The sequence below is a fragment of the Melopsittacus undulatus genome, chromosome 5, assembly GCF_012275295.1.
Source record: "Melopsittacus undulatus isolate bMelUnd1 chromosome 5, bMelUnd1.mat.Z, whole genome shotgun sequence".
Taxonomy (NCBI): domain Eukaryota; kingdom Metazoa; phylum Chordata; class Aves; order Psittaciformes; family Psittaculidae; genus Melopsittacus; species Melopsittacus undulatus.
The window spans coordinates 29,836,593-29,862,220 of record NC_047531.1 but is presented as its reverse complement, the minus strand read 5'-3'; the positions used below and the strand labels follow the sequence as shown (position 1 = coordinate 29,862,220).

Here is a 25,628-nt window from a genome sequence, read left to right as displayed (position 1 = left end):
AGAGAGGTGGGTTTGCTCAGCCTGGAGAAAAGAAAGCTCAGAAGAGATCTTATCCCCATGTTCTAGCACTGGAAGGGTTGCATCAAAGATTATGGAAATTCCCTTTTAAATGAGGACTTACATGGAAAAATTGAGGAGTAATGAGCACAAGTTACTCCAGGGGATATTTGACTGGACACAACAGGAAAATTTTTCCCAGTAAGAACAATCAGCCATTGGAATAATCTCTCCAGGGAAGTTGTGGATTCCCTAAGGATGGACACGTTCAAGATGCAGCTGGACAGGATGCTGGGATATCTAGTCTAGGTCTTGCTTTGCCTGGAAAGGTTGAACCAGATGATCTTTGGAGTCCCTTCCAACCTGGCATTCTGTGATCCCTTCTTGCTGTTTGATACATCTGAAGAAGTCAGAATTTGGCAGTAGCTGCCAAAATGAGAATTCCCCTAATGAAATTAGAGCAGGAGGAAATCAGATGGTGAAAACTGGTGAAACCTACGTTTCCCAATAGCTTCTCTGTCATCCCCACAAACACTGAAGGATATTAAGAAATGAAAGGGTCAAGTTTACTTTTCCCAGTGGCTTGTGATCTCTTATCCAGCTGTTGTAGATGACAGCAATTGATGGACTGTTCAAACAAATTTTGGGCCAGAATAGTTCCAGTCTGAAAACCAGCCATAAATGTTGGCAACACGAAGATTTCTTTCAAAATCTCCATGTTTCTATTTAACTGAAAATATCTCTCACCAAACTGTTCTAGTTACGTAACTGCAATCTAAAATGTCAGTAAATGACATGCAATTGCTTTATAACCTTCTGCCTTTTCATTTTTTTGTCTAATAGCAGAAAATTCTCCAGTTACACTGTTCAGCTTCAGAAGCAGGACAAAGAAATCTTGCGTTTTCTAGGTAATTCTCTGATACTATCAAGACACCTTTTAAGCAGGACACAAGAGAATTTCAGTATTTTTATGAAAATTCCTTGAAACTCATTAATGAAAATAGTTACCACCCATGTCATAACAACACAACCTCAAGTACTGAGATTTTATGCAAAAAAACATGCCTACAATTCATCCACTATTATTACCCTGCATTAATATAACAGTCAAAGCAAAAAACTGCCTTGTTTTATAACAACAGACTAGAAAATATGTGCTTAATGCCCACTTTTCTGCCTAACTATATTTAAACAAGCTGTTTAAATGCCCTGGCACCCATGTTGCCACTTGTAGAATCATCAGCATAATCACCTGGTTTACAGGTGGGCTTGCAAAATAGCTGTTCAAATCCTACAGCTGTAATAATGGTGATAGTAGAACCCATGTAAAAAGCCCCTGTGATGCTAAAATGAAGGGAATAATACAAAAGGAAACATGAAGTAATGGGAATAATACATATTCTGTCCTATAGAACACTTTTTGGTGTAATGTAAATGTTTATACTATAGCTTCAGTACATTTTTCTAATTTGAAACATTAGCCTTACAGAAGTTCCCTCTGGCTTAGCTCATCCAATGAAGAGAAAAAAAGAGAATTATATCTTATTTAAGTGCTTTCTGCAACAGTGATGCAATTTGATGCTCTTTTAGGTTTTAACTGTTTACTCAAGTGCTTGGTCATAATCATTAAGCACTGTTCCAGAGTTGTGGGGAAACCCAAAATGGAGGAAGCTGTGGAATCCCTTTTAGAGCTCTCAAACACACTGGCGAGCAAACCCACTTTCCTCTGGAAAGGGGAGGACTGTGGTTTTCCTTGTTCAATGATGATCATTTTTCTCTGACTTCTATTAGATCATGCTTTCTAGAGGCAGATCCTTACAGCTCATGACTGCTCTTCTGAACAAGCAGGAATGTTGCCTTTGGAAAAACTAATCAATTACTGGCATTTTGAAAAAGAAACTCAGAGGTAGGTAGATCTTATCTTTCCTCTAACCTCAGCCCTCATTTCAAAATTCGTACTGTCACCACACAATAGTGTCAGCATGATTCTCAAGAACAAGAAACACTCACTGTGAAGAGCAGTCAGAACAAGCCTGTTGTCCTATCTGCTTTCATCCTTGGTTCTGAAAAGGTTTTGTCAGATGGAAAGTTAACCTGTTGTATTCTTCAGACTACATATCATCTTTATCATTTCACATGTGATTTGTGATTTGGAGAAAGAAATGTATGTGGGAATCTTTATTAAAGTCTTGGCAGACTTGTATTGCCTTACAGTTTGGCATTTCATATTGCTTTTGTAGTATTTTTCAAGATACAATATATGTTTGAAAGCTTCTAAAATTGCATCAGATTGTAAAACCTTGATTTTCTTTAGAAGTTTATTTGGAGACAAAAGTAGTCGAAAACATTAACTATTTTTAGATTGCAGTTATAAATTCTACCTAAATCAGTGTATTAAACCAATATAAAACAGTTACCAAAGTTCACTTTTTAATTATTCATCTTCTCAGGAAATCAAATGTAAATTCATATTTTTCCAGTGCAGAGTGGCTTTTATTTTTTTTCATATCTTAGTAAAACCTGCGCTTTCAAAGCTCCTGATTTAAAATTCTAACTAATGGCATAAAATTGGTCTATTTATGGCTACAAAAAGCAAGCCTTGTTCTCATTATGCAGTAAGTACTAGCTGTTTATAGATCTGACAGTTTGTTGGAAGTGAGCCAAACCTATAGTGCTATTATTCCTTAGTAAAACTTAAACAGCTGTAGTCATGTAATTCAAAACCCTGGAAGTGTGCTGCAGGGCTTGTTCTGCTTCAGTATACCATGAATGCAGGATGCAGCCAGTCATATAAAGGATACTCTTCTTCACAGAATGAAAGAAAGACGTGATCTACAAACCTGAATGCAACCTGAAAGGTCCAAATAGATGAGCTTGTGACAGCCTTTTCCAGTGCCCAGGTACAGTAAACCTTTGTCTGTGAATTTTCTGCAGTGAGCTAAACTCAGATGCTGTAAATTGGGGAAGCTGGTTTGCAAACAAAAAAAAAACAACCAACAAAACCAGACAGAGAGCAAATTATTACAGAGATAGCTTGCAGAAACAAAAGAACATGAAACAGCTAAAGTATTCTGAAAACTACTGTAAAGATATTTGATATGAAATAGGATTATCTTCTTGCTGAAGTTTGAAAGTCCCTTTCTTCTGCTGCACTTTTCCCTCTGCTGTATTGCAAATTACTGGGGAATAGTACTATCATACAATATATTTCATAATCTGAAAACAGTATCATTTTAAAGTTATATCAAATAACTGCAAAAGCATACTTTTTTAACTGTGATTTTTGTGTGCATACTTTGAAAGTAACAGACTTCTCGGTGTAAGTGTGCTGGATTGTCTTTGCCATTGATTTTGCAAGCAGTGCCTGCTGGAAATGAAAACCAGAACTCTATCAAAGGGCACTAAAAACATAAAAGTACAATTACAGCTTCTCAAGTCATATAATTATTTAGAAGAGTACTATTAAAAGAACACAATGAATTGAAAGAGAAACAAAAGGGAATTATCCAAAAGAAAATCATCCAATGGTAGGTTTTAACCAGTTCTTTTGGAAAACTTTGCTTTGTACTAAATGCTAGTTAAAAGAAAATAAACTGTATAAGTGGAAAATGTTAATCAAAAGCTTTCTGTAAAAGCAAGAATCTACAGTCTGAACATACTTAAGTTTCCTTCTGCAACTTTGGTTTATAACATACTGAAAACTATTCATTTTCATGAACTACATTTCCAACTGGAGTAAATAACAATTGCCACGAGCACCACAAATTAAAGCACACCGAAATTCAAAACCTAGAATTAGGACCTACTGCTCTGGTAGATATTTAGATGCAGGGACATAGTCATGCAGCTGTGCAAGTCAGCAAAAAAAGGCATTTTGAAGAAAGATGGGAACACCCACTGGGGAGCTGACTGCTTACATTTTTGGAACTCAGTTAATACTTTCAGTATAGAGTAGGGAAACATGATAACTTGAACTGAGCACAAAGAAAGAAGAAAAATAAACATGCATCAGAACCAGATATTAGAACATAAAGGAATGTGTTTGTGATGTGGGATTTTTTAATGGAAACATTTAATTCATATTAAATACAGGAATAAAAATATTCCTCTTTGAGAAGCATAAGCCTTTTTACATGTTAGTGACATATTCCACAGAAGTGAGTGGAACTCTGAGATAGTACACTTCCAAGATTATCTGATAAAATAAACAATAAATTAAGAGACTGGGTTTTATACTCTGCTAGCTCTGAGTCTTTTTAAAGTATATGTTGTTACAAGGTTGCCCAACTTAAGACACAGAGAAGCCTTTCTTACTGCATTTTGAAGACTGAGACCAAATCCCTGTTTTGCCTTACAATTACATTCTGCAGTTCTGTCATAATGGTTTTTCAATTATTTTTGGCATTAGCATTGTTTTAAAGCAATCTGACAAAAACATCTTCTGATTTTTATTCCTGATAGACAATATTCATGTCTACCATATGCAAGAGAACTCTTCAGAGGGAAATTGTAGCTGAGGATCTTGTGTAATACAGAGGTTAAAATGGTGGTATGGAACACTAGGAGAGAATCAAAAATGACCAAACTGTTTTGAGCACACTCAGCCTACACTTCTTTGTTCCTTTTTCCAGTAACGGACATCTGATATACAATAGCAAACTTCATGTGCAATATTATGAAATGCAATACTGCCACCTTTAAGAACTTTCTATTAGTTACCTCATTGCACAGGACTAGTGGTGAGCTAATGCTATTGAGATGGCATATGAAATGCTCATGAAATTTGTCTGCTATCAACATCTTCATAGGACATCAACTTTTTGTACATCCCCATCTCAGAAACAATGAGCTTTGCTTTTTGTCCAAAAATTAATAAAACCACTGGTATCTTATGGGCTTAAATCAGAAGCATCATGTGTGACTGGGAAAAATTTTTATTAGAGAGGTACAAGTTAACTGCAAAATAGATTTTTTCAGTGGAGAACTTTTCTTTTAGTTTCAAAAATTTTATTGCATTGAAAGCTTCACCTACCCCAGAGAATACTTTCCTCAGGTACAAGCTATTTACACATTAACAGAAATGAATGGGTCTGACTTTTGGTGGCAACAGCACGATCAGGTAACCAGAATAACATAGGCTGATATTACCTATAGAGCAGCTGTTCCAAACTTCAACATAAATATAGGGAAATTTAAAAAGACAAAATATTGGCCAACAAGGAGAAAGCACAGATTATGCTAATAATATTGATGAAAAAATTAATGGCAAGATTGGACACACTAAAAGGAAAACTTTGCCAAAACAAACGTTAATTACATGAGGATATGGCATTCTAGATTAAGTAAAATGAAGGTCAAAATGTACCATACAGATGACAAAGAAAAACATCTTTCTGGACTTTGTGGGTCTGCTTTGAAAGGAAGACATCAGTTTTCCTTAAAGAGAAACAATGTACAGCTATCTTTAAATCTATGTACGTCTTTGTGATGATGCTACCATGGATCAGCACACCTCTTTTCCTTTATGGCAGCTTTTAATGCAGTAATTCTGCCTATCAGGCAGACTTCAAGACTCATGGAGGGATACACCTAAAACAGGAATGGCAGACCTCTGTAAGAATGTACATTCTTCACCTTCAGCTCACTGATCTTCCAAATAAGAGCTTGGACTAACTCTTTTGCAGTTGTCACACAAGACCTAGGCTTACACAATACACCTACTCACTCTTGCAAAATCCTCTCTTGCAAAAATAGATTTCTAAGAACATACCTAACTTGCAAACTTCTTGCATCACCACAAGAACTGGACATGCCCAAGAAAATATTGGCTAGCACATTCTTTTAAAAGTTTCTATAAATCTCTATGAAATATAGAGGGTATTTTTAAATATACCACAAAAAGAAGTGCTATCTAAGTCAATGTATGCGGCATTTTTTTCATTTTGAATAGCAGACAGGATCCTGAAAATCACTCAAAAAGTGTATTTCTGCTATATATGCTTCTAGGTTTCCTGTAAGATTACAACAAGCACACTTTCATATTTCTGTTTACTTTTACCTTGGCAATAATCGTAGCGTTCCATTCGTAATATCTGTATAGGACAGATTTAAATAGAGAAGAGATCTGCAGCCTTCTGATATGACTCTCATCGATTCATCCTGAATAATAATTAAAAAAAAATAACCAAGAATTAAATTGAAATTATATTTGTATTGTTATCTTACATTTTTATGCTGAGTAACAAGGGGGAAAAAACATGAGTAAGTATCTTTAAATCTTCATAATAATTTTATGATTATTTATGATGACTACCACAGCCATTTTCTTTGGAAGCTTCAAAGTAGAATACTGAGAGACACATGATGTTACTGTTACTCAACTGAAGTGTGGTAATTTTAACATTCCAGTTCAAGGAAACATGGTAAACTACACAGTCCTACAGAACACAGGGGACTTTTCACACGATTGAAGGTTAGCACGTTTACATGTTTGCTAAGACAAGATTCTTGTTAGCTAATCCCAGTATCTAAAACCAGTGGTTAATTTTGTCCATGAACTCTGGTACACTTGTCCGACCAGTAATATCTTTTACAAAAAGCCTTCTGTTTAGTCCTAACCTCTAGGTGGAATACTAGATTTGATTAATTATAAGTCTTCCAAGTTTTATTGACCTGCAAAATTGGTACTACCTATATTGTTCTATATATCATTCCATTCCATTCCCCTCCAATCCATAATGGGAACAAATCTCCTAGTATGAAGAATGTTTCACAATAAAAGTCCACATAATAGAAAGGCAAAAGGTCAGCACTTATACAGAAAAATGTTATAGTTGAGTGTGTATCTCTTGCCATGTCGTGGTCATCTTTCTAGTAAAGGATCACCAAGACAGCTGGAAATTCAATACCAATCGGCTTCAAGGAAGAGTTTGTGCTTTTGAAATATATTCCTAAAACAAAGGATTTGAGAGAGGTGTCACCAGTAAAAATAGGTATGTTGATGGAAGATAACCATAACCTGAAAAGAACAAGTCATAAATGGTGAGAAAGTATTTAGTGGATGACACAATGGGGAAAACTCTCCATTCCATGTGAAAGCAGCACAACGAGGGGACCATCTGAAGTGTCTGAACACAAACACTTGTAGCATGGGAATCAACCAGCAGGGATGCACAGGTGCAGAGCGATGCTTCCATTGGGATTCCAGTGATGCAATGGTGTAGTACACATAACTGGAGGGCTGCGATTATTGTTATGGAATATTTAGGAATGACAGCCCAGGAAGATGGAGACAGGTTGCAATCAATGCCATGGAGCATTGCATTGGAGGGTGTCAAGTCAGTTGACATCTTATTTGTAAGGATTAGAGGTTAGACCGATGAGGATTAAATTGTGGTATCTATTACAGACTGTTTGATCAAAAAAAAGAAAGCAGATGAAACCTTCGAGCAGCTGAAGGAAACCTTACAACTGCCTATCCTGGTTACTCATGAGAGACTTTAACCACTCATTATCTGCTGGAAGAACAATATTGTTAGGCACAAACAATCCAGGAGACTTCTAGAGTGTGTTGAAGACAGTCTCTTAATCCAGGTGATGGACAAGTGGCCTAGGGAACATGCTCTTCTGGACTTGTTTCACAACAAGAAATATCTGTTCAAGGATGTGAAGAACTAGAGTGGTTTTGGTTACTGCAACCATGAAAATGAGAACTTTATAATCCTGAGAGTAGAAAATCAGACAAATTGTAGAAGAACAAGCATATTTTGTCTTGTTTAGGGACCTGCTTAACAGGATCTCATGGTAGACAACCCTGGAAGGCAAAAGGGTCCAGGACAGCTTGTTGATCTTCAAGGCCAAGGTACTGAATGACTTTTTTTGCCTCAGTTTTTATTACTAAGGCTGCCCTGCAGGAGCCTACTAGCAGTATCCATGGAAGTGAAGCAATACCTATGACAGAAGAAGGTAATGTCAGGGAGCATTTGAAGAAATGGGATGAGAAAGAATGTATCGAAGAGTACTAAGTTGGCTTTTGTCACTGAGAGGCCTTGCTCATTTTTGAAAGGTCATAATGACCAGACAAGATTCCTGGTGACTGGAAGATAGGAAATGACACACCAATTTACAGGAAATAGAAGAAGGAGGATCTAGGAAATTACAGGCCAGTCACCCTCAACCAAGTTCTTACAAAGGTTATGTATCAAATCCTGCTAGAAGCCGTGTCCAAGGAGGATGAAAAAGTAATAGTGAACAGCCAGCAGGTATTTACCAAGGGCAAAGCATTCCTCACTAAGGTGATAGTTTTCTATGATGAAATTACTAGATCTAGGGAGAAAAAGCAGCTGTTGTATCTTGAATTCAGCAAGGCCTTCAGCACAGGTCACCATACCCTTTATAACCAAAGCGGTAAAATAAAGGCTGGATCAGTGGACTTCAAGGTGAGTGAAATTTGTCTGAAGTTCCAGGCCTAAGGGTTGTCACCAGTGGTGCTAAGTCCCACTGGTGGCTTGTGGCAAGTGGCATCCCTCAAGGGTCAGCATGGGGGCCAGTGCTATTAAACGTCTTTATAAATGTTTTGGATGACAGGAAATGAGTATATTCTCAGCAAATTCACAAATTATTCCAAGCTGGGGGAAGAGTCAACACACTGGAGACTAGAACTGCTATTCAGAGAGATTTAGTCCGGAAAAATGGGCTAATGGAAACCTCATGAAGTTCAACAAAGGCAAATGCAAAAGTCCTGCATCTGGGTTAGAATAACCCCACGCATCAGTAGTCTAGACACTGGTCAGAAAGCAGCTATCAAACACACTGACCTGAAAGTCCTGGTCAGTAGTAATGTCAATGTATATCAACTGTATGTCCTTTCAGGAAAGGTGACCCACTGCATACTAGGCTGTATTGGCAAGAGTGCAATCAGCAAGTCCCTACTATCCCATGAACCAGGCCCTGACACTACCTAGGGATGTGCTTGCTGGTACATATCAAATGTATATGAGCAAGCATGTTTAAAAGAAAACAAAATAGACAGTTATGAAAGTGTTTGAGTCTTTACAAAGCCCTGGCCCACTTTAACTTATTTTCTTATTTCAGGAACAACAGAATCAAGGATCAAAACAATCATTAAGAAGCATACAATCTCTAAATATTACACTGTAATTATAATATTATATAGCAGAATCAAACATCATTTTTCCAGCAGAGAAGGGCAGTTGAAAAACATTATAGAGAATTAATGGAAGCACAATAAAACTGAAAATGAATGCTAAAAGAAAAAGAACAGACAAATATATAGTGATGATGGGATTGCATACTCAGACACCTTTCAAATAAAGGCTCTCACAAATATCTAAAAATATAGTGAGAATTTTTTAGAGCTTATATGTATTACTGAGTGAAGGAATAAAGGAACCTGAAACAATATAGGATTGAAATGCATAGTTGTTGCCAACTCCAAACTTGAAACACAAAAAAAAAACCTGCCCCAGACTGGTAAACTTTTGGAGCATGTTTATTAAAATTAATTGAGATTGAATATATCAATTTCTATTAGGACTGTAGAAAACAAATGAGAATTTCACTGAGTACCTCTGAATCCTACTGAATTCCATTTTCAAAGTCCTTGAGAACACAAGTCTCTACTTTCTATCAGGAAGATTTGTGTGTCCAAATAAACACAGCTCTTTACAAATCTTCCTTCTCATTAGAAATTAGAGTTCATGAGAAAGGTCTGAAGTACTTACATTTAATCCCTGGCATTCAGAGAGATTTAAGTCTTGCAAATTCTTACATGCACCTAAAAATAATAAAAAAGTCATATTAAGAGTGAACAGTTCAAATTCTCTGTGTACAACATAAACATAAGAATTCATATTACAGATTCAGTCCCCCCTCAAACCATAGCCACAGCAGATTACTGAGAAGAAAGCATCAAAAAACCCAAAAGCAGAATACAAAGTTGGAGAAAGCTGTCCTGAGGAAATGTTTATTCTTACACTCCATCAACTAACGGCATCTGTGCAATGATCTGCACTCAAGATCAATACCTTGCCAGGTGCTTAGGTCCACTATCATAGAGAAAAATTAACTACGTAGTTATGCCAAACAGTGCAGAATGAGAAAAAAAGTTTCAGAAGGGATGATACTGATTAGCAAAAGAAATTTGTGAGCTTGAAAATAGTTAGAAAACACAAAAAGCTGAGGGGTTAAAATGCTTATAAGGAAAGACAAACTTCACTGAAGATGAAGGAAAAGGGCAATACGCACGAGTACTATGGGAAATTCAGGAGGGAACACAGGCTGAAAACTTACTAAAAATACGGAGGCATTTTAGACTCGATTGTCAGCAGCAGTCCTTATCTTCCCCTAATAATAATTCCTCAAGACTGTGTTTAGCTTTCGTAGCTAAAAGCTCCTGGCTGTACTGTTCCTCCTTAGGTGGACAGACCTGGAACTGGTTTAAAGCACGCCACGGCCGTGACCAGCAAGTTCTCTTCTGCACTTTGCTTACACTCAGATGACATATAACCTGTGGTCTTTCTGAGCCAACTTTGCCTACCTGACGTGGGCCATAAGAGACATTCGGTAGTAAGCAGGGCTAGTAAATTTCTATGGTAAATACATAAATGGTAGATTTGGGTTCAACCTGAAAATAAGAATGCATTTGAGCATAGTCTATAACTGGGGAGTCGATAGGCACTGGATGTGTTCCAGTGGGTCGACACCCAGAAAGCTGGGAAGTATCTGCCTCAAGGTCCTCTTTCAAGCTCATTTTCCAAGATGAACTTAAATACAAAGATTCAGCCTAATGTAATTTTCCTGAATACATGAGAATCTTTTAATAAAGATCAGTTAGAAATGGGTGCATATAGTTTCCCATGTTTAATAAAAATGAATAACAATAAACTAGAGACAGTAAAAACCAGTAACACACACACAAAAAAAAGAGATAGGACATTAAATCTTCAAAGTATTTGTGAAGCTCCAAGCAGCGTGATGATTATTTGACTGAATACTGTATATTATGTTTAAGCCTCTATGAAAGTACCTGTTTCATCTGTTGTAATGTTTTACTTCTCTTCCAGCACAGGGATCCCACAAACTCCAGCTGTGTCTCCTCAGATCTGTACAACATTGACTAAGACTATCAAAAAATTTCAACTGTTACAGCTGTCACAGAAAATAGCTGGGGCCAGCTGAATGTCAGGATGCAAGTAGTTACTATTATACTACTACTACTTCTTTGTAAAGCATCTGACAGTAGGAAGACAAGGAATAGGAGTCTGAGAAACAATGAAAGGGAAAACATCTTAAGGAGAGCATCTAGCACTGTTAAGCGCAGTGCCCAAGGCCTACCATGTGATATATACACTTATCTTCATGAGAAATACCTAGATTGTCAGGAAAGAAAATTGATTTTTGTGGCACCTGATTGGCCAGAGGATTTAAAACACATGCTGCTAGCAAGAAACAGGATTCGTAAACTGAAGAATAATATGTTTTCCAAGTACAAAGCACTGAAAAGTCTGGATTTACAACAGAATGAGATATCAAAAATTGAGAACGAGGCTTTTTCTGGTTTGAATAAACTCACCACACTCTTACTTCAGCATAACCAAATTAAGAGTTTATCTGAGGAGATCTTTATTTATACACCCAGTCTAAACTACCTACGTCTTTATGATAATCCCTGGCATTGCAACTGTGAACTAGAAGCTCTTGTTACAATGCTGCAGGTTCCAGCAAACAGGAATTTGGGAAATTATGCCAAGTGTGTGCATCCAATAGGACTGAAAAATCAAAAACTAAAGCAGATAAAAGCTGAACAGCTATGTAGTGAAGAAACCAGGCAGGACCCCCAAAATATAAAACGGGAAAAGCCTGAAGCTGCCAAACCAGAATTTGATTCCTCTTCATGCCACATGTATGTGTTTCCTGTACCAACTCTCAACTGCAGAAGAAAAGGTTTGTATCTGTTCTTATAACTGAAATAATGATTTTAATATTCTTTAATATTCTTGCTCCCTTACTACATTTATTCACATTACAGCAAATTAATATAGAACTAGTACCCACCTTACTCTGAGTACTTCTGTTGTTTTTTTCTCATAACCACAATCAACAAGTAAGAGTTCTTTCTGTATTCTACCTCTACTCTGCCACCCTGATTCCACAGGTATTCTATTGTGCTCTGGTATAAGATGGCAAACGAAAGTCAACAGGAATAAAATTAAGCATATACCTACTGAAGGACCAGCACCTTACAAGTTACCAGCACCTCACAAGCCTGATTTTACAACTATAAACATACTAATCAAATTACAGCTGTGCTGAAATTGTTGCACAGATAGAGAAAAGCACAGTGTCTTTTCTTCTTTTCAGTGTACAAACACAAAGATAACAACTTTGACAGAAGTAATCTGTGAAGCAATACTGGAGCAGCCAGCTGTGCTTACAGTGCCAAAAGGAACCTGACTGCAAAGGAGAGTCATTGCATCCTCACATTTTCTGTGCAATATTTCTTCTACTAAGGGAAGAAATTGTATGATTTTGTTCATAAAGAAATAATTCCCCCGTGTGCTTCTTCCCAGCACCCAGCAAACATTTCAAAATTGAAGTGCCTTCAAGAAATGTTTTTCAAACCCTTGGATCCATTCCATTCCTAATTCCTTCTCAGGCTCTTAAAAGCCACAGTTAAGCCTTAAGGGTAGACCAGATGTGGCATAACTCAACACAAAAGTGTACATTTATTCATCTTTTATTTCCCATATTTTATCCCATGATAAAACAAAGCAAACAACCAAATATTCAGAAAAGAGTCATTTTTTAACATTACAAATCTGAAATAAAAATCAATGTTAGAAGTATCCAGAACTGGGAGGTTTTTTTTCCCAGGTTTTGCAGAGCATAGCCTGCAATACCAGAACACTGCACTATGGTTTGCCCACTTGTATCTTGTGTTGTGTTTGCTAAACTTCTATTTGCTTAAACAGTGACTTCAATTCATGCAACTGCTCTGTGCACCCTTACTCTTGGACCCTAACACCAATGCCAAGCTCAGAAGTCAGTATAAGGTGACAATACCTAAATACAAAGTGTTAACAATTTCAGTATTTGATTTCGTGGTTTATCTACTATGTATGGCATAAAAAAATGGTCCACATTTTTACTTTTTTCCACCTGTTAAATCCCTTTCTTCTTCCTATGACTCACTTTTCTCTATGTCTTACCATGCGTCTTTCTCATTAATGTTTTATGCTTTTTTAACTGGCTAATATCTACTAATTTCTTAATATTCACATACCTTACCTTCCCTTGTAAATAGGATCTTAATTATTAGATTATAGAATGCAATCTTAATTATCCTTCATAAAATCTACATTATATCATTATTACCTTACATCTCCACTAAACTGTGCTACTGAACAGAAACCCGGCATATATTAAAATCTTAATATAAGAGAAGGCTGACCTTCTGGCTCTCCCCAACTAGTGCTGTCAAAGACATGAGCTGAACACATGAATATATTCAAAAACCTTCAGCAAGAAAAATGCTACTTTTTTGTCTAAGTCCACAGAACTATTCAACGTGGTCTGCTCTTTGTCGGAGTTTCACAGGCTTTTACGGTATTTTTTAAAAAGCTATTTGCTGTCTTTAGTATTAATAATGAAGGAATAAAGTTACTTCAGCCTCAACATGAATAAACTAGACTACATGAGGGTACAGGCACTCCCTCCATCATGTCAAGAAGTCCAGCCCAGGACTTTCTGAATGTCTAGCACAGAAACATTGAGTACATTCAATATTTTGTAGTAAGTATCAGGTCTACTGTGCATATGCTGGACAGCTGGATACAAATATCCCATGGATATTTAGGATTTCTGAACATAATGTAATCTTTGATGAAAGCACCATACTTTACTGCCTTTGCTTATGATTATTGTGCAGCAGATGCACAATTTAAATGGATTTTTCATTAGAAATAGGAGTATAATCCACATGAACAAGACTTCAGAGTCAGGAAAAAGGTGAATTAGTTTCCCAACCTGTAAGATGACATGAAAAGCTGCAATCCACTATTCCCTTACAATGGAGGGAATGAAGTGACAAGTAGTATACCAGAACTATGCATCTCTAAGGAGATACAACAGGCCAGCAGCTTTCAGTTTATGTCAGAAAGCTCATGAAAGAAACATCTTAAAAATACATATAACCATGTGTATGTTCTCCTTTTTGAAGAACTTGTTTATATTCCATCAGACCAGTGATACACACCAGATCTTTCAGTACTTCAGAATTTGTCTGATTCTGTTTTACCAAAAAAAGTAACAAAAGTTGGATGCAGAAGTAATTTCTGTTTGCTTTTCTGTGAAAGAATTTGTATTTGCAAGAACAGCTGAAAAAATCTGCTTTCTAATACTGACAAACTCTCAAAGTCTCAAATTTGAGCATTATTTTCATTCATTTGCTGATAAGTAGGCCCTGAAACTTTGACATCTGCACTAGCAGGAAGCACTCCAACCAGAGCAGGCTGGAGTAGTCATAATATTTATGTGTTTAGAATACCAAAGCTCTGCTCAGAATCAAATATGAGGCAGGAAGACTCTGACATGTTGCTTTAGACGTCTTCAGAACTTTAGAATTACACTGACAGCACAGATTTCAGCACAGATCCAGGAGCTACTTGCTTTCAGTCAAAGATGGTCAAATAAGAGATAACACCCATTTTCTTGTAGCAACAGCCAGGATTATAAGCCTCATTAAGCAAACATAATCCTAGAGATCAAGTTTATTAACATTATTCTGTGAAGATTCAAACCCCAGTCTGCACTTCTCAAGAATGTGCCCTTACTACTAGACTAGAAGCTATTCTTTCCGTAACTCTTGCAAGGAGCAAGGAACGTTATAAGGATACGCACACAGTCCTTGAATACTTTGGTAGGGAGAAGTAGATAGACAGAATGCCACTATGCTACCAGTAAGTATTAGAACAAATATAAAGTCTTCAATAGTACTAAAACACTCCATAAAGTAACTACAGAACTATAAATATTACTACATTTTAATTGCTGATACAATTTTAGAACATTTTACCTTTTGGCAACATAAAGAATGTAAGACAGCACACTGTCATTTGATTATGGAAAAACCAATGAACATTCACCAAGGAACATTTTTTTATATAATTACTCTGATTTCTGTTCTTTAAATTATCAAACCCTTCACACATACTTTTTATTAGTATAGTATCTTCATTACCCACCCTACCCCTATGTGAAAGAATAGTACAGTTCTGTTAGAATAAAAATATAAACCACAGAGGCTTTACTATAAGCACTAATGAAGAGAGCAATTTTCAGATGAAATGTAAAGATACAAGTGAACAAAGCAATGAAATTCAGAAGTTGAAGAAACAACTTGGAGTATTGTGTGCAGTTCTGGTGCCCTCAACAAAAAAAGGACATGGAACTTTTGGAACAAGTCCAGAGGAGGCCACGAGGATGATCAGGGGACTGGAGCACCTCCTGTATGAAGACAGGCTGAGAAAGTTGGGGCTGTTCAGCCTGGATAAGAGAAGGCTGTGTGGAGACCTCATAGCAGCCTTCCAGTATCTGAATGGGAAAAAATGAGAAACAATGCTAAACTGACAAAATTCTGTGATACCTAAGCAGTAAAAATAATCCGAAGCTAACACAGTTATTTCCTTTTCATTTTTTTAAGATTTAAAGAAAGTTCCAGGTAACATACCTCCAGATATAGTTAAACTCGATTTGTCCAGCAACAAAATTAGACAACTGCGAGCCAAAGAGTTTGATGATGTCAGTGAACTGAAGATATTAAACCTAAACAGTAATGGAATAGCCTACATTGATCCTGGTAAGAATAATTTTAAACAGTCATTAAAAAGTGGTTGGTGTTATTAAATTTAAACTTTAATAATGTCTATCAGATACAAATGTGGGGGGGGAAGGGTTTTAAATTTGAGAAGCTGGTTCAAATTTTACCTTTTCTACCACTATTCATAGAGTAAAGGTTTGCACTGTTATGTATTCATCATGGTAGTCAATGAAGAGACACTGATTTCAGCTGCCCTTTCTTAACTCTAAATCAAGAAAGTGCAAAATTTAATTGTGCAGACTGAAGGCTAATCACTTCCCAAAGTGCTAAATAGCTGAACGATGTTTTCAATATCTTTGCTGATTCTAAGAAAGCTTGTCACGTAATAAGGCTGCTTTTAAATTATATCGGACAATAAAGTAAAAGACAAAGGAAAAGTATTTAAACTCTTTTGGGTTAGAAATCACAACATATAATTGCTCATAATTTATATATTATTAGAACTCAAATGGCCTTGTTGGCAGTTTGCTTATAGCCTATGTGTATTCAGTTTTTCATTATGAAAGCAGACACAAGGAGACAGGTAGAAGTATGACACAAAAAGAGCCTTCTCTAGTAGCATTTTGGCAGTTAAAAAACAGTACTAATCAGGCTACTTAAAAAGTTTAACATTACAGATAGTCGATTAACTTAAATTAAGACTTCCACCATTAAATGAGATGGCATATTTGCAAAAAGTATGAACTGCTCTCAGAAATGTGACTCAGAAGCTTTATTATGAAGCTCTTTGTTATTATCTTTCATACCTTAAAACACTAATTTAAAGGTTCTTCACACACACACAAATACACACATACATACAAACACTATTTGCCCTGCACATTAATACATAATCAATTCCCATTTTTCTACTGCATCACAGCAATAACAGTCAACTTTTATGAGCAAATAAAGCATTCATTCACCTTCACTGTACCTATTCTATACTCAGGCATGCCCATTGAGAATATTACAACCTTACCAGCAATACAACTCCCCTAATGTCAATGTATTTATATCAATACAACACTTCTCAAGGTTCAAGACATATTTTAAAGTTCAGGGTTTGAAAAAACTTTTTTTGTAGCCTTTAGACCCTCCCAAATGAATAAATGTATAATCACAAAAATGTTTCTCCCACTGCAGGTATGCATGGGTTTTTTCTGACTTGCCTTTATGAGGTACCAATAACTGTTTTTCTATTGACTAGCTGCTTTCTCAGGCCTCAATAACTTAGAGGAGCTGGATCTATCAAACAACAGCTTGCAGAATTTTGAATATGGAGTACTGGAAGATCTTTACTTTCTAAAAATACTGTGGCTGAGAGACAACCCTTGGAGATGTGATTACAACATTCATTATCTGTTCTACTGGTTGAAGCATCACTACAATGTTCACTACAATGGTCTCGAATGCAAAATGCCTGAGGAATACAAAGGATGGTCCGTTGGAAAATATGTTAGAAGTTATTATGAGGAATGCCCAAAAGACAAGCTGCCCATTTATCCAGAAACTTTTGATCTGGACAAAGATGATGAGGAATGGGAGCGACACAAAGAACAATCAGTTCAAACAGTAAAGAAGCATGGTGTAATTGTCACTGTGATAGGCTAACAAGGGAATCCCTCCTTTCTTTTTTTTAGTACATTCAAATATTTGATACTTTGACAAAGAAAAACAAGCTGTTTACATTTTTTGTTAATTGTACTGACTCTTTGTAGGGCTATCTGTCTACAAAGATTTCTGTTTATTGCAGTTAATTACAGAATGGCATTAGTTACACATCATCCTTCATCAACTAATTGTTTCTGACCATTTGTTCTGGACATTCTTGTGAAATATTTTGGCAAGTATTTGAAACTATATGGTAGAAATAGATAGGCACAAATGTACATAGTGTGGTGCGGAGGAGCTGTCTTATGCATGAATACAACTTTTGTGCTGTCACAGAACTTGCTGCAGGATTGTGACCAAGACACATTTTTCTCGAATGTGTTGTCAGTCCTCTGTATCTATCACTTTCCTGAAGTATTCCCAGAAAACATTTCTAAGATTTTTGTATCAGCTTCCTGTTGTTTTACTGTATACAAAAAAAAATCAAACTGAAGAGTAAGTTTAAATACAGTTCTAGAAAAACACAAATAGCAGTCCTTATACTGATTAGGATTCAAACCCAGAAGCTGGGTTCTACCTGCTGATTTACCTGTGTTTCTGTTCAGTTTTGAGTGAGTAATTCAGCCTCTGCCTCTTCTATACCTGATCAGCCTGAAGCCATGAGCAGCCAAGAAGCAGTTGGTTCCCAAGCCCTAGCTCAATGTGTTCACATTTGTCTTGTTCAGTTTCTGCAGTAGGCAGAGCTGAAGTCTTTCTAGGAAGCATTTTAGCTTTTCATGTCAGTTTGACATAGATTACATGACATCATTTGAAGAGGATCACTTGAATATTGCTGTAGCCTGCATCCCACATGCCAGTGACCATCCACACTGCAGGTAAGTAGTGTGCTTTTGAGTGCTCACTAAATGTGCAGGGAATTCCTAAAATCTGCCCTTCCACCCAGCTCATTTGTAAAATGTGCATTATAGCACCTCCTTATCATACAACTGCCTATGTGAATATACATTCATTACAAACTGTGATTAGTCTAATACTATGGTAACTGAGCCATACAAATGCCTCAGCTAAGTTGACAATATCCCTAAAGATAAAATTCCTTGCTATATAATAGAGTGGCTGAAAGTTTTTTTTAGAAAAAAAGAAAAAACCTGTTTCTACTGAAAGACTGTTCCTAGTTTTTACATAATAACTCTGTTTTTTTTTTATTTCTGCATCAGTTAATATTGAACTAGCAGAACTAGTGCCTCTTATAACAGATATTATAAACCTTTTTTTACACATGGAAAGGAAAAGTAATTACCCAAGCTCATGTGGAGGGCAAGTAGAAGATGCTGGGTTACAGCCTGGGTTACAACTTCAGTATTCCCAGCTCAAACCCAAGACCAATCTCCTGCTCTTAGATGAGTAAGAAATACCTAAGTGCAGGATAGAGATACAGGGCCAAAACTTTAAATATCTGTTGGCTACCATGGAAGAAGTTCTGGAACACTTCAGGGAGAAAATTTGCTCCTTTAAAGATATGCACAAAATTATGGCATTGTGGTTTTCTCTCGTGCTTTAGCCACAAGCCCAAAAGGTCACTCATTTTGTTTTAGAAGTGCAATACAAAGCACACAGTGCTTCTATGCTAACATAGAAGAGCAACATAAAGGAAAAATTCTGAAGTTACTAAGGGTGGTAGGAATGCCAAAGGGTCCTTAAGCAAACACAAGATATTATTAACTTCATTCCTTCATAGAATGGTTTGGTTTGGAAGGGACCTCAAATATCATCTAGTTCCAAACCCTCTTCTGTGGACAGGGACATATTATTCATGTTCTAAGTGATTCAGATTATGAATGTATTTAATGGTGCTTTGCTGATAAACTGAATAATTTAGCCACGTCTTCCACAACATCTTTTGAAAACTTCACAGCAAAACCAACAGTATCTGACTCATCCCTGCTCCTGGGAAAATCTTAAGCATTATCTTAATTATGGAACACAGCTGCAAGTCCCATTTGGTCAGTAATATTCAATAAGTGGGGCATTTTCTAGAAACTTGAAAGTGACGAAAGAAAAAAAAATTCCCATAAGCAGTAGCCAGCATTAAGTGAAGCACTTCTCCTCCTCCTCCTCTCAAATTCCAGGGAATTACTTCAGTACCGAAGAAAACTACTGAACATGATTGAAAAGGACAGGCAGTGGAACCATTGCAGAATATCTGTTATTAGTAGCACAGCCAATAGAGAAAAGCTGAGTAGGAAAAAATTAATTTAACATAGAATCATAGAATTTTTTGGGTTGGAAGAGACCTTAAAGGTCTTTCAGTTCCAACCCCCTGCCACAGGCAGGGACATATTCCACTGGACCAGGCTCTCCAAGCCCCATCCAACCTGGGCTTGAACTCTGCCAGGGATGGAGCAGCCACAGCTTCTCTGGACAACTGTGCCAGTGCCTCATCATCCTCACAGAAAAGAATTTATTTCTTCCTAAAATCTAATCTAAATCTTGCCTCTGTCAATTTAAAGCCATTCCCGTTTGTCCTATCACTACATGCCCTTGTAAAAAAGTCCCTCTCCAGATCTCTTGTTGGCCACCTTTAGGTACTGAAAGGCTGCTATCATGTCTCTTCAGAACCTTCTTTTCTCCAGGCTGAAGAAGAGGGCTTCAGCCCTCTGATCATCTTTGTGGCACTCCCCTGGACTCACTCCAATAAGACCCATGTACCTCTTGCGTTGGGAGCCCTAGAGTTGGATACAGTACTGCAGGTGGGGTCACACAAGAGAAGGGAGGGGGAGAATCATCTCCCTTGTCCTGCTGGTCACGCTTCTTTTGATGCAGCCCCACATACAGTTGATTTTCTGGGCTGCGAGCACACACTGCCAGGTCATGTTGAACTTGTCAACCAACACTCCCAAGTCCTTCTCCTCAGGGCTGCTCTCAATCCAGTTTCCACCCAGCCTGTGTTTGTGCTTGTGTTTGCCCTGACCCAGGTCCAGGACCTTGCACTTGGCCTTGTTGAACTTCATGAGGTTTGCATGGACCCACCTCTCCAGCAGCACATTCTTTAAGACTGTATGAACTGGAAAAGCATAAAGGAATTATGAAAATAGCACAGGCGGAGGCAGCCCAAGGAAAAAGACAAAAGTATATTTGGAAAACACATATGGAGACAATAACTAACAATAAAACCTTCGGCATTACAGGGTTAATTACTATTTCTCTGGAAGGTACTGTAAGTTGAGGTAAACCCTCCATGAAACACCACAGCCACAAACCACAATTTAATGCTGACATTTCTTTCTGTACTAATTTAGTCACAGAATCCCAGAAGCCCTTCCACATCTAAAAGAAAATCATGAGCATCCCTCTTTCTTTATATGTTTTTAAGTCCTTTCAGTAATTTCTGTCTTGATTCTCCTTCTTTCTCTCTACAAATCCAGGAAATAATTGCATGATAGTACATTGTCTTCCTGATATGCAGTATATGTACTGCCTTAAGGCATAAACTACAGTACTCTACAGACACAGTACCCTTCTCTCTACATGGCACACATAAAACACAGAAAAGATTATTTTGACCCAAGTTTTGCCATGACAGAATGTGAGAAAGGTCTGTCAATGCTGTGACCATTAGTGGCAATAAAAAGCTTCAAAGCCTCTGAGGAAATTGTAACTCCTGCCCTATGCATATGAATGTCAGCTTTTAAACACAGTTCCCAGTCACACATGGAAGTCAAAAGATTCTCTAAAATCACCAAGTGGGTGGAGTAATACCACAAGCAGCTGAGCTGTAACCCATGCATCTCATACACTCATTTTTTCTTTGGCAAAATAACACATTTATTTCCCAAAGAGTCTGAGCTGGAACCATATAACATGTGTATGTAGGCATTAAACAATGACTGTAATTTCATGCACACACCACATAGCAAAGTTGCAGTACATAAAAACAACATTTAAAAATAGCAGCTAATTCATTTAAAAAAGAATATTGATATGATTAGCCAGCTGAACAGACCTAAACCTCAAATGATATCATGGATTTTTACCATTAACAGTAAAAACAGGCTGCCAAAATCTGTGTAATCTTGGATTTATTTGAAAAGATGAGGTCAGAACTGTAGCTTGGGGAAGTTCTAATGGAAAGGTTCATCACATCTGTAGCCTATAACTGAATAGACAGTTCAATGCAGTTTGTTGGCTGAAGAAATGTCAAAGGAACAGAATTTCAGTAGGATTTACAATCACTATTAAGAAAAAATAAAGTAGTTTTGCAGCAATTTTAAACCATCCACAAAAAGCTTCAAAAGAATGGCAAAAGTAGGCTGTATGATCAATGAGGTTTAACAAAATAAATACGTAATTAACCTAAATAGCAATACTACACTCACATAAATGTGTTTCATTCTTAAAAAGAACTATTGGGTGTCTTCAAAGTTAGAAGAAACAGCTTTATAAATCAACGCTTGCTAAAAGCCCCTGTGGACCATCACACACGATTCAGCACAATTAGTTTAATAGCACTGAGTTGATATAAACAGACAAAATCTTTGAATTTGAGCCTACAGAAAAAAAAGAAAAAAACTAAAATTATCAACAAAAATTGAAAAAATACATAATTTGTAAAAACACAAATTTAATTTACTGGTTTTGATATGTAAGATAAATGGAAATGATATAATCAACATGCTGATATTTCTAAGTTAAATGATTTACAAATGTTAATATTAATACTTATTTACTAATTAATATTAACAATATGTTTAATAACAGTTAAACAATGTGATAGAAAACAGCGTGTGTATATAAAGTTAATAAAGTTTTGTTCTACCACAACTTTACATGTTTTTAGCTTAAAATACAATAAATATGAATATGGTTTTAGCTTTGTACTCAAATATCTAAGGAAAACAGAATCATAACAGGTTTTAATCTTCCTAAATACAATCCCCATAATGGAGGCAATGTGGCTGTGTATGATTTGTCATCCTTGTTTTATTAGTTGTCAAAGTTCATTATAACATTAAATTAAATTATTTCACTAAACAACTTGCATGTTGATAACATTGAGAATGTTCTTTTCTCCTGTAATTTAAAAGCCAAGACCATGATCAAATACTCTTTTTATTTTGCCCAATTGTTCTTTTCCGCCACCACTCTAGAGAGCAAATTGTTCTCACCCATAATTACACAGTCACTTTCTAAACCAAAAGAAAACACACTGAAATTGTTATAGGCTGCATCAACAATTTCAATCATGTGTTATCTGATTAAATAATAAATGCATTATAGTCTCAAAAAATCAAAATACAATTTTGATTTGGAAAATAAAGGCATTTTCCTTTTCTTTTTTATGTATTGGATTCATAGAATCATAGAATAGTTAGGGTCAGAAAGGACCTTAAGATCATCTAATTCCAAGGCAGGGACACCTCACACTAAACCATGTCACCCAAGGCGTCATCCAACCTGGCCTTGAACACTGTATAGGCTAGAAAATAATCAGTAACATTTGCTTGCTTCAGAAATCATAGAATAATTAGGTTGGAAAGGACCTTATGATCATCTGGTTCCAACCCCCCTGCCATGGGCAGGGACACCTCCCACTAAACCATGCCACCCAAGGCTCTGTCCAACCCGGCCTTGAACACCACCAGGGATGGACAGAAGTAAAGCTGTGACAGTAACCAAAAACATTGCTTGGGACCTTGCCTAGTTGTAGCAAAAGAGTTTTTTTCTCATGAAAACACTACCAGGATGTTTCAACACTCTTTATGATAAAATGTCTGAGTGACAGGATGCAGGTTAATTCCTAACATAAGAAGTACACTTTCACAGCTAGCACTGACCCTCTAGCACTGACCGTAAAACCTTTTATTCTCCCTCCCCACTTCTCTGCCAGAGAATAGAATTGCATTGAGAAGAAGATTACTGACCTAAAACTATTCCAAAATGCTGTCTTGATCACATGGTCACATGAACTTCCACACATATTCTCAGGAAGGACTAAGATGCTTTTCTACTTCCAGAGGGACTCTGTTTTGGCAGCAGAATCAAGTACCTATTATTTGTGCTAAAACTGAAACACCACATTAATGTCTTGGACCATGTTTGGACTCTTTTTTTTGTGTGTGTGTGCAAGTCTGTGAGCTTCTTGTCTGGGACCAGCAACAGTACACCCTAGGGGTCAATACTGGATCCAGTTCTATTCAACATAGAATCACAGACTGTTTACCATTGGAAAAGATCTTGAGTTCATCTAGTTCCAACTCCCTTGCCCTGGGCAGGGACACCTCACACTAGATCATCTCCATTAATGATCTGGATGATGAGATAGAGTGTACCCTCAGCAAGTTTGCATCTGACACCAAACTGGGAGCAGTAGCTACTACACGAGAAGGTCGTGCTGCTATCCAGAGGGACATTGATGGGCTGGAGAAATGAGCTTTCAGGAATCCCATGAAGTACAACATGGAGAAATGCAAAATCCTGGGGAGGAACAACACCATGTATACATGCTGTGAGCAGGCCAGCTGGAAAGCAGCTTGGCAGAAAAGGACCTGAGAGTGCTAGTGGACACCAGGTTGAACATGAGTCAGCCATGTACCCTTGTTACAATGAAGGCAGATGGTATCCTGGGCTGCATTAAGAGAAGTATTGCCAGGAGGCTGAGGGAGGTGATCTTCCCCCTTTACTCAGCACTGGTGAGGGCACACCTGAGTACCATGTCCAGCTCCAGGCTTCCCAGTACAAGAGACATGGACATACTGAAGATTGTCCAACAAACGACAAAAAGATGATTAAGGGACTGGAGCATATTTTCTATAAGGAAAGACTGAGAGAGCTGTGAATGTTCAGCTGGAGAAGGCTGAGGGGGCTCTTACCAATATATATAAATACATGAAGGGTAGGTGCAAAGAAGATGGTGTCAGGCCCTTTCAGGAGTGCCCAGTGACAGAGGAGACAAAAGAATACGGGCACCAACTGAAACACACAAGGTACTATACATTAGGGTGTATGTACTTCTGTACTATGAGGGTGACTGAGCACAGGTTGCCCAGGAAGGCTGTGGAATCTCCATCCTTGGGAGATATTTAAAAGTCATCTGGACACAGGTCAGGAAAACCTGCTCTAGGTAGCCCTGCTTGAGCAGAGGGTTTGCACAGGTGACCTCCAGAGGTCCCTGCCAACTTCAGGCACTCTGTGATTCTGTGACAATTATCTCAGTAGAGTTGGATTCTGGCATTCAGATATATTTAAGTACGTTTGCATTCCAATCTTGTTTGTCATATTACAGCATTTCACACACAGCATAAACATTCTATTGGCATTGTAGTCATATGGAGATTGCTGGGGCTGGAGACTGTCATAAAGGAATGGGCTGCCTTTAAAGTAATTTTACATATCTCATAGTCACATTGCTTCATTATGGCTGTACATATAGAGAAGAATACAGGCAGCAAAACTGGATGATAATGAAGCACAGAGTGAAGACACAGTTTAAAGAGGGGATTAAAATTTAAGAAATACATGTGATACTCACTGATACTTTTAAAGGTTGGGCACTGAAGAGAAGAGCAACCTTGAAGATTCAGATGTAAGACATATGGACACCACTTCTGCAAAACATTCACTACTATTTCGTTCCGAACTTTATGCCTCACTGAGGAAAAATTGATCTAAGAAATTAAACAATTGATTTATAATTCAGTTCTAAAAATAGGTAGGATACACAAAGACACATCATTATCAAAATCACTATTGAATACATTACAGTTACACAAACACTGAATCAATAATCAGCAAACCACAGAAATGTCTGTATATTACATATATAAACATCTAGACTGCTGACTGAAAATACTTAAATGTAGAGAAAGCCTGGGTCTACAGTATTTATGGAGCTAAACCAAGTCTTGCACTACCAAAATATGACATGTCAGAATATTACGTGCAAAGAAAAATGTTCAACTGGAACATTTACTTCATGAAATCCTAAAGATGACAAAGATTTTTTTTTCTAGTTAATGGTCTGCTGATACACTGAGATATCAAGACTACATAATCCACCACCTTAGTTTTAGTAGAAGAATCCTTAAAATTATCAAAGTTACATGCTGGGGATATCTAAATCATTGACTAAAACCATTCTTTT

The 25,628-nt window shown here is 37.1% G+C and overlaps 2 protein-coding genes across 2 annotated transcripts in view; one reads left to right on the top strand and one right to left on the bottom strand.

Annotated features, from left to right (window-relative positions):
• Nucleotides 1-25,628, bottom strand: part of FBXL13 (F-box and leucine rich repeat protein 13) — an 87,112-nt gene that overhangs the window by 35,806 nt on the left and 25,678 nt on the right. The window contains 4 exon segments of the mRNA XM_034062734.1: nt 2,838-2,964; nt 6,050-6,156; nt 9,741-9,793; nt 25,017-25,152. Coding sequence (XP_033918625.1) covers nt 2,838-2,964; nt 6,050-6,156; nt 9,741-9,793; nt 25,017-25,152 — 423 coding nt within the window.
• LRRC17 (leucine rich repeat containing 17) lies at nt 1,761-17,932 on the top strand. Its single transcript, XM_031048300.2, has 5 exons — nt 1,761-1,903; nt 2,811-2,897; nt 11,082-11,961; nt 15,719-15,874; nt 17,085-17,932. The coding sequence occupies exons 3-5, from the start codon at nt 11,205-11,207 to the stop codon at nt 17,486-17,488; spliced, it is 1,317 nt and encodes a 438-aa protein (XP_030904160.1). The 5' UTR covers nt 1,761-1,903; nt 2,811-2,897; nt 11,082-11,204; the 3' UTR covers nt 17,489-17,932.

Coding starts and splice junctions, on each gene's coding strand:
- LRRC17 (XM_031048300.2), top strand. CDS start 11,205: ATGCAAGTAGTTACTATTATACTACTACTACTTCTTTGTAAAGCATCT. Junction 11,962..15,718: donor TCTCAACTGCAGAAGAAAAG/GTTTGTATCTGT, acceptor CATTTTTTTAAG/ATTTAAAGAAAGTTCCAGGT. Junction 15,875..17,084: donor AATAGCCTACATTGATCCTG/GTAAGAATAATT, acceptor TCTATTGACTAG/CTGCTTTCTCAGGCCTCAAT.